This window comes from Patagioenas fasciata, chromosome 5 (assembly GCF_037038585.1).
Source record: "Patagioenas fasciata isolate bPatFas1 chromosome 5, bPatFas1.hap1, whole genome shotgun sequence".
NCBI classification, from domain to species: Eukaryota; Metazoa; Chordata; class Aves; order Columbiformes; family Columbidae; genus Patagioenas; species Patagioenas fasciata.
The window spans coordinates 29939027-29948660 of record NC_092524.1 but is presented as its reverse complement, the minus strand read 5'-3'; the positions used below and the strand labels follow the sequence as shown (position 1 = coordinate 29948660).

Sequence of the window (9634 nt, the reverse complement as noted above, 5' to 3'; positions counted from 1 at the left end):
CCCACTTCCTTCCACCCTCCCTGCCCGCCTGGGCCCAAGGCTCTTTCAAAGCCATACGGGGCTTGTCTCATGACTTAATACAGCATATAAATTAGGGAGGTTTTCACTTAAGCCAAGGCAACCAGTTAGTAGTAAATTCCAAAGTTCGCTGAGTGGCTGCTGGTTTTTCTGCAAGTGTAGTTTTTCCATATCCTCACTGTAAATCTACTTTTTATCCCTTCCTGTTCCTCCCGTGCGCAGGGAAGCATGCCGTGCTGTGCTGGGCTGTGTGCCAGGGACACATCGCTGCCCAGTCAGGTGCTGGGACCGTGCTTTTTTATGTTGCATCTGTCCTTGTGTTCTGAAAAAACCCTTTGGATTTAGTGTACCGAAGTATGTGGCATGTCGTGAACACTGACAGTGCCAAAGCAAGAAGTCCAACTTGGAGAAAATCTCTCAACCAAATACTGCTCATTCATTTTCCCCTCTGCCTTTGGGATGAGGTTATTGAGCTGAATGTGACACAAACCGATTTAAAGTTTCACAAAGGATTTCCAGGCCTAGATTGACTCCCAGGTTTTGGGACATGTTGGCAGTGCTACCATTCTGGCACTGAACTATCTGGAACATGTTATATGGAGAAGTGCACAGGTGACCACATCTGAATGTTTTGTGCTGAGCATTTTATGCAAAGTCAGTTTCACTTGACCTGGCACAGCCTTACAGCCAGTAGACCTCTTTTCTTTCTCCTGCTTCACTATCCAATCTTTTCCTGGTAGCAGGAGCAGAAGAACAGGCTGTAACCAAGCCAGAGGCTGTTTCTGGACACATGTTCTGTATGTGGTGAGCACCCAGTGCTGCCCAGCCTCTGCTGCAGACAGGAGTGCTTCTCAGTGCAGCCTTTGCAGACTCCGGAACAGAGGCTCACCGGCTGCTTGCTTGCTTGCACCTGCCTGTCAGCCCATCTGGGGCTGTGGATGCTGTCCAGAAGCAGAGAGAAACATTCTTTGGGTTTTTTTATCTTTTGCTTTTCCTTTGCCTTTGAAACATCTATAGGTAATTAAATCCACATTTCAGCCTCTCTCTTGAGCGGCAAGCAGACACATATGGAACAACACATGTCCTACATACAACCAGTTGCAGCTCCTGTGACAGTTGCTAAATCCAGTGTGTGGCATTGATTCCCTGTGACTCGCACACCACCTGCAAGCCTCTCCCTGCCACACATGGCAGAGCCCCAGGGACCCTCGAGAGACTGTGGGTCCACATGCAGAGCTGTGCTGCTGCCCCTCAGCTCTTCTGGGACCGAGATCCCACACTGGCTCCGCCATTGCCTTCAAAATCTGTGCTGGATGCTCAGATGTACCCTCAAGTAGACTCAGCTAAGCCATTAGCTGCTTTTGCGCCCAGCTGAGGAATGCTGGTCTGTTCCCTACCCTTCCCCTAGGCCATTGTCCTCTCCTACCACCTCCTGCCCTCGCTGAGCTGTGTGCCTGTGTTGCCATCGACCATAAATAAGAGTTTGGGATCACTAATTTTCTGACCTGGCATCTCATCTAGAAAAGTAGACCAAGCATGGGTTAAGTTCACACTCTGGTGATGCTGTGTTTAAACTATGTTTTACTAAAGCTGGAATTACCTTGGTAGAGATTTACTGCTGTGAAGTTTCCTTAGTTCTCAACACTCCACCCTGAAAATGAGATCATACTGTAGCACCTAAGAACCAGAGATTTTTTCTTCTGGTTTTGTCTTGAATCTTTTTACAATTTCTGAGTTTTTGTATCCTTTCTCCTGCTCTATTAAGGACTATGTACCGTCAGGAGCACTTTCTACATATGAAGGCCAGAGCTGGATTAACTGTTGTCATCTGTATTTAGCTGTTTGTGCCACTGCAAAGCAGCTGGGTTGGTCCTGTCCTAATATACTCAAGGAAGTGATGACTCAGGCCCTTGTTCTGGGGGCTGTGTGGGAACTGCTGGGAAGGAAAATGGAAAAGGCTGAAGAAGGGATTGAAATCACGTGAATTGTGCTGATTTTAGACTTGGAAAGTTTGTGATTGATAGTGATTGTAAACGTTTCTGTTGCAAGTGGTTTCTAATGCGAGGTGACCTAATAGGCACGAGGTTGTCACAGGGAAATCAGAGAAAACTCCATGTGCAAGAGGAAGCCACTAGATATGGAAGCATCTTCAGAAATGTCTGGCAGCACTTTTCAAATGAGGGCGGTTGTCTCACCCTCTGATGACATGAGTGCCCTTTCCCAGGTCAGCCATCAGGTCAGTGGTGGAGCTGCCAGAAGCTGGAGCTGTGTCCACAGCCAGCTGCTTCCCCTGGGCTGGCGAGTTGTGACACAGGGAGGGGAAGCCTGTAGTGAAATATTTGTGGGGTAGCACACTGTCCTTGTGTGTCACCATTGGCCCATCGCTCCCAAGTGCCATGGCTGTATGGCTGCCTCCAAGCAGCGTGTTCCTCACATTTGGTTCCTCAGAGACAAGCCACTGTGGTCCTGTCTTTGAGTAGCAGTACAAGCATAGGCTTTGGAAGTCCAATGCAAAGACCCCATTGGGAAGAAAATGATGGTTTAGTGAAGTGGTCTATCTGTGCTTAAAATACTTAGTTTATCAAGGGAAGAAGAAAGAGCAGCTGCAGGAACATCCCTGGTGCTGATGGGTTTTTCACAAATACTCACTCCAATTCTGAAAAATCATGGGGCCAGCCCAGAGTAACCAGGATGGGCAAAGCAAGGGGCCCTCCATGTGAGGGGGCATCTGCTGTTAATTCCTGTCAGTGGCATCTTTGTACCTTTGTATACTTGAAAGGTGTGAAGGTGTTATCTGGGGATATTTTAGTACCTGACCCCAGCCACATACTAGTAAGGGCATGTTCCCCTGCAGGTAAGTTGATTCTTTAACCCTTTGATTTTCCAGCCGAGGGAATCTCCCCATGGGGAGATGCAGCTGCTCATTTGCAGCAAGAGCCATCACAGAACAGGGAAAGTGTAGTTTTCCTCTAGTCTATTATCCTTGAAACATGGACCCACCTTTAATTAGTAGTAAATTCTATTGTTTTGGTTAGTTTTCACTTCATCACTCAGGTCCTGAGTCAGGTAATACAGATAGGTACAGTGATCTGCCAGTGCAGAGGCAGCTGGTAACCGGAGGACTCAGAAGGGCAGCAGTACAGTGCCCAGTGCACCAGGCAGAAGAGAAATCACCATCCCCCATGCTGCAGTCAGCAGGTCTGGCTGGGGGGGGCACCTTCCTGTCCTTTCACTATTACTTATTGGAAACAGCAATGCCAAGTTACACCAGAACAAGAATCCTTCCACCTGCCAAGGGAGAATTAAATTTCTGTGACTGCCCTGTACAGTCAGGATGGCCGGCTCGTGTCCGCTGCCAGCCCCAGCACTTCAGAATCAACAAGAGCAGGAAGCTGGGAATAGGCAAGTCTCCAAGGGAGAGAGTCAATGAGTGTCTTCCAGTAGTTCAGCAGTGAGGTTGCCTTTTTTTTTTTTTGGGCCCAAAACCACGCAAAAACTAAACTAGCCTTACCTGGTAAGGTTTTTGTTTGTTTTTGCTTTAAAAAAATAAAGTTCAAACTGATTATTTTTTAATTAAGTCAGTAATAAAAAAGACCAACACCAAAGTAAAGAAGACTAACTTTGTCTGTTTTATTACTGGGCACAGCACAGTACCACTTCATATACATACAAGCCACAGTAATACAAACAGTCCCTATCCTATTTTTTTTTGACAGTAAAAAAGACATGATATTTGGGAGGAGTCAAATGTCACAGGGGTCGATTCTCAAGATCTATTTTGCTGCGGTTGCAGTAGCAGCAGTTTTCTTACTAAATACTATGGGTTTTCATGCTGTTAATACATAAAGCTGAAGAGTCTGAGCTTGCAGCAGTGGCTCTGCCTAGTACAATCAAGGCAGGCTTTGCAGTAGCTCAAAAGCTTGCAAATATGCTCTGTCATGGTCCTTCGCAGCCAAATAAAAGCATGACAGACTCCCAGGTGTGGAACTAGAACCCTCCAACGCTTCTGCAGAAACCCACCTCATCCTGAAGCACCAGACATTTGTCCAGCACAGGGCTAGTTAAAGTGCTGCTGCATCCAGACAGCTTCCCTGCAGACAGCACAGGCTGCCCGCACAGGCAGGGCCATTTCTTATGGAGTCAGTCGAGTCTGTAGCAGCACAAGGTCAGGGAAGCTCGGAGAAAAGCTTCCATCATTAAAGCAGGCTTAGCTCCTCAGAAAACTAATTTAAAACTAGAAGGCACAAATGCAAAGTTGAATATGGGCTACATACCACTGTGGCATGTGAGCAGTTCAGCTACCCCTCCTAAGGAGAAATACAACACATAATAAATACAACATTTTAGAAAATAAGTGCATTACTGTGATCCTTCACAACATAAGGAAGTAGGATCTAAAGAGCCTACAGAGACTAGTTCACTTCATATTGCACAGAAGTCCTGAAATTTAGTGTCAGGTTCTACAATTTTATACTTTTTTCAGTCATTGTACTGGAGGTGAGACATGGCAGGGGAAAAAAAGGTCTTATTTGGCAGACCCTGCCCAAGTCTCCAGCACCACACAAACAGCTTTTTGCCAGTCTGAGGTAGAATTACATACATACTGCTTAAACCCAGTCAAGTCCTGCTCAACTAGCTTTCAAATTACAAAAAAAAAAGAAAAAAAAAAAGTGCACAGAATAGATGAGCCCCTTTCTTCTCTAAAGAAAATGAGTGCTTCAGGTTTGACCCCTGGAAGCAAGTCTTACAGAGCAAAGTTCCAGTGAAGATCCCTGCTCCCCACCTGGAAAGCGGTGACGGCTATCGTGGTACTACAGGTAAGGAGCGTAACAGGTACTAATCAAGTCCTACAGCAAGTGCATTTTACTCCACTTCCTCCCTCCCCTACTACTTGCTAATTCTCCCTTTATTTGCTCAGTCCAGTACATTTTATCAGAGTTGACTGTCCCCCTTGCTTTTTCCCTTATGTCCCTTCTACTGGGACCCTGCAAAAACAACTTTCTGCTTCAACCCTTAGACTTCTGAGGGACACTTGCAGTTTCTTCTGCAGACTCCTCTGTGCAGTATAGGCATGGAAGGATGGAAATAAGAGCCTCTTCAATGGAGAAGAGATGTTTATCCTCTGCTTGAGGACAAAAGTAACGCATAAAGTCTGCCAGTCTCAGCAAGTACTCAATGTTATGACCAGCACAACCACTTGAGACAATGATTTGAGCTGCAATGTCTTCTTCAGACGCTGGGCCAAGGTAAGAAGGGTTCTGGGGTGTTGCAATGTAAACAAGAGCCAGGATGGGTTCCTCTGCATCTTTCTCCTGAGGGTGGAACTTCACCAATTTGGTGTCGTAGCCTCCCAAGACAGCTTCTCGCATGTTGAGATACTCGAGCGATGCAGCAATCTGTTCCCCACGGACTTCGTAGGCTACACCCCACGTGCATGCCTAAAAATGAAAGAGCAAGGTGGTTATCGGATGCTGTAGCTGCAGGGGACGAGTCCAGTGGTATTTCAAAGCCCACCTGCCCTGCTTTGGGGTTTCTGCACAGAGAAGAGCAACGCGCGCCCCCACGACCCCGGCGGGCAGCAGAGCACTCGGCTGCCTAGACCCGTGTGCAGCTGCTGATGCTGACGCCCCCGCCCCGGTCCCGGTACTCACCCCGCGATCCTCCAGCAGCGTCACCACCCGGCCGGGCTGTGCGGGAGACAAGGGGACACCCGTTAGAGGCCGAGCCCGCGCCAGCCCGCGCCCCCCCAACGACCGCCCCCGCGCTTACCATCCTCTCGCTGCCGCGGTGGAACGTGTCTCCCTGCCAGAAACGCCGGCTGTACCCGCGGATGAAGCCCACCTTGCGCGACGTGAACTCGAAGCCCGGCCTCCACACCAGCGAGCCGTACCCGAAGATCCACACCGGCTGTGCCAGCTCCGCGCCGCCCGGCTCCCCCGGGGCCGCGGCGGAGAGGAGCGGAACGGGCGGCTGCTCGGGCCGTTCCTCGAGGGGCAGTGGGTCTCGCTTCATGGCGCGGTCGGTGCCGGGCCGGGGTATCGCGGGCCGCTTTAAAGGGCGCCCGGGCCGCCGGCCCCGCCCCCGCCCGCCCCGCCCGCCGCGGGGGGCGCGGCTCGCGCCGGGTGATGCAACGCGGGCGGGATGTTTCGCCGCGCGTGGGGCAGAGCGAGCGGGGTTGCGTCAGGCGGGCGCGCGCGGCGGCCGTTACCCTGAGCCCGCGCGCGGCGTGAGAAGACCCCGGCCCCTAGTCGGGGACAGGGCGGGAGGGCCCGCGGTGGCAGCCGAGGGGTCGGCCCGTTCTGTCAGCGCTCGGGGAAAGCTGCCGGGGGAACTCCGCGGGATTCCCGCCCGGTGACCCCAGCGGACCAGCCGCTGTCAGATCCCTGTGCACAGGGGGCAGCGGCTGCTCGTCCCCGGCGCGGTGGCCCGGCCAGCGCCGCGGTGCTGGAGTGGACAGAGCAGACTGCACCGTGCCCGAAGGGAGCAGAATGCGCGGGCAAGCCCGCCTCGGGAGCCTGCCCCACACTCCCGGGTTAGGCTTCATCCGACAACGTGAACTGCTGCTCTTAAAAACCAAGCAGTTAATATTAAACTGGGTGAAGCGACAGCTCCTGACGTCAACAGAGCTGAAGCGTGGGGCATATAGGCAAAACAGAGCAATAAAAATCCACACAAATGCAAGGAAATGGTGCTGCATCCAGCCAACTGAGTGAATTTTCCCTGGTACTAAACCCAGGCTGGAGTGTGAGCTTGCAATATGTAACATGTTTTATGTACATGGGTCCAAGAGCTGTCTCTGTACGAGATGGAAACTTGTCTGTAAATCAGCTTTAAGCAGGTTGTGTCTGCTAAAGAGCCATCTAAAGAGGTGGGCTCAGATTACAAAATTGTTCATTTTGGTAGCAGGAGAAAGAAGGAGGGAAAGAATGAGAAGCAAAACCATGGAGATATTTTTATAGAAGTATTTCTCATTATTGTTCTTGTCCTCTGCATCTAATCACTCCAAACAATATATTTACAGTCTTTTCTTTAGTTTCCTGTTGGGTCCCATCCAACCAGCACCCACCTTTCCATTTCACTTGACTGGGCGTTCCAGCTGTGATGCACACAGAGTACGGTGAGTTCTCCCTGTATTTTGGCACGATCACCGCAGTGATATAAACAGCCTGCATGGCTCTCACTTCTGTCCTGCATGCCTGTCTCTCCTTCCCTGCGTGACGGACTCTCTGACTTGTTGCCTTGGATGACCCTTCACAAGGTCAGCCTTAACAGAGCTCCTTAATTTTCCTCTCCACTTGCGCTTTTCCCAGTCACCTTCTCTGTCTTACTCAGGCTCAAGGGTCAGCTCTGCATCATCCCAGCCCTTCACACCACACACCCATCCTATTACAGGCTCACAGCCTCTTGGTCCTTCCCCACCAGTCCCTTTCCACAGGCGGAATGTGAATCCATCCCCTATTTGTACAGCTGTTGTACTCGGAGGCCTTAATCACAGACAAGAAAGTGCTCTAGAAAGTGTTCTTCGTAGCAGCTGTCTGTATCGAAGCTCTGCTTGGCAAAACAAGAAATAAATCTCTTGTCTTACATTTTCAGTCTTGCGGATCCTGGCTACTAAGATACAAGACTCCTGCCTTATCTGTGCGGTGTGTCAATGCTAAAATAATGTGGCCTTTCAATCAAATGAAACCAGTTCGATCTGGGAATTAAGCCAGTACTCTGTGTCTCATTGCAGCAAGCTTATATTTTTCATATTTAGTTCTTTATTTTTTTCCTGCTAAAATCAAGGTCATATGAACAAAACCCCAGTATGTAGGTGCTAAAAGCATTTAAACATTTGGCTGTAACTGCATCATCCTTATCAGGCAAGGGCACAAACAGTGACTGATAAATCAGTGTCTAAGAGATAAGCTGAAGAAGCCTTTGCTAGGTCCTGGTCTTAGTGATACCAGTAAAGAAATCTACTGTAGCCTCTTTCTTCAGCTTTCCCCAGGATGTGAATTTTCTTCATTTGAGAAATGCACTGGATTATGCATGTCTTACGAATGAAGAACTAGACATCTGCTGGTACAAGCTAAGGAAAACTGGATAAAGAAATAAAGAATAGAGTACTGGAAAGTGACTGATGGGGGAGAAAAATTGCCCCTTTCTGTTGCAGAGCTGTCTGGGTTGTACGTCTTACCTGGCCAAAGCACTCTGCTACACAGCTTGGCCAGATTTGCAGTGGAGAGCCAATGCCAAAAGCAAAGCCTTAGGGGACCAGCTTCAGATCCCACACCAGTTAAACATGGCAGATCTTTGGTCCCTTCAGTGCTGTTACACCCAGATCAATTAGGTATGAGGTTAGAAACTCCTTTTGAAGTCAAGCGCCATTTTTCTTATGTAAAGGGATTGGGATGTTGCTCCATCATTAGGAGCACAGCCTGGGGGAAGGCTGTTACTGAAGTTGTGACATACACAGCAAGAGGTTAGGAATTTTTTTCAGTTTCAAGCTTTCATTAATCCATTTCTTGTTTCTGACTGTATCTTTATTGTACTTCAGTTAAATAAACCAAAGGGCATGAAGATCACCAGGGATGAAGGACTGAGCAGAGGAAGTGTCTGACAGATGCTGTAGATGTGGCTACACAAGTAAAGCAGGTGGATACCAAGGAGAGAATTTAGTGTCTGTTAGTGGTATTGGAGCTGGCGCTCATAAGGTAAGGAGAACAGTCTGCCAAACTAAACCACAGGAAATGCTCAAATAGGTGTGAGGGAGGATGTGGAGCAGCAATGGATTTAACTGTTAAGGAACATGATGTAGATTCAGAAGTATTACAAAACAAGATTAAAAAACAACAACAACAACAACAAAAAAAAACAAACCCAAAAAACACAACAAAAAAACCCCAAACAAAGAATCACAGGACTTCAACAGTTTAAAAGTGGCGAAGGTGAAAAGGAATGGAAGATAATGGTCATGTTCTGTTAATTACAATTTTTAAAAACTGCTTAGCAGCAGTAGGAATATTTCTTTTGGCCTGGAAACCTTTAGGAAGGAGAAAAGGTTACTGTAGCTTTATTTGTTACATCCTGAAAGTAGTTTTTCCAGGTTCTGGGAAGAGGAGGAGCTAGTTTCTCTCCAGCCCTAGGTGCTCGGCTTCCCCAGAGTGAGTGTTCCCATTTCAGTACTGGGTGACTAACCCATTGCCAGAGCTGCCTGTTTTTCAGGATAGTGGTGAATCACCCCAGAGCCATCACTCCGTCACCCCATCAACCAGGCCTGGCATGACACGTAGCAGTGGGTTGAAACTGTCGGTAGATTCATCGTGCGTTTCAGGCTCTTGCTTCAGTAAGCTGAGGGTACACACTGGCTTTTACCAAAAGTTGTTCTATTCAGAAAATACTGACTGGGGAGAGGATTGCCAGTCCATTTCCAGGTACTGCCACATCTTACTCCAAAAGCTTGGCAATGCTTTCCTCTCTCGATAGTGAGCAGACAGGAGAATCTAAAAAATAAATCTGCCCCTTTTCCTTAAGACTTCAGTAGAAATTACAGCTACTGCAATTGGAGGTGAAGGTCAAACAATGCCACAGATGTAAATCAGTACTATGCCCCTGCTATTCATGATGCCATATC

The 9634-nt window shown here is 48.5% G+C and overlaps 1 protein-coding gene across 1 annotated transcript; it reads right to left on the bottom strand.

The window, feature by feature from the left end:
* Positions 1–3624: 3624 nt before the first annotated feature.
* CHAC1 (ChaC glutathione specific gamma-glutamylcyclotransferase 1) lies at positions 3625–6092 on the bottom strand. The gene is made up of 3 exons (XM_065839483.2): positions 5788–6092; positions 5670–5705; positions 3625–5456 (listed from the first exon to the last, which is right to left on the bottom strand). Exons 1-3 carry the CDS (start codon positions 6028–6030, stop codon positions 5025–5027), a joined length of 711 nt encoding a protein of 236 aa, XP_065695555.1. The 5' UTR covers positions 6031–6092; the 3' UTR covers positions 3625–5024.
* Positions 6093–9634: the final 3542 nt, after the last annotated feature.

Excerpts from the sequence above, each read along its gene's own strand:
- CHAC1 (XM_065839483.2), bottom strand. The coding sequence starts at position 6,030 with ATGAAGCGAGACCCACTGCCCCTCGAGGAACGGCCCGAGCAGCCGCCC. Across the intron at positions 5,706-5,787 it reads ACCGCGGCAGCGAGAGGATG|CCCGGCCGGGTGGTGACGCT; the intron begins GTAAGCGCGGGG and ends TCTCCCGCACAG. Across the intron at positions 5,457-5,669 it reads CGCTGCTGGAGGATCGCGGG|GCATGCACGTGGGGTGTAGC; the intron begins GTGAGTACCGGG and ends TTTCATTTTTAG.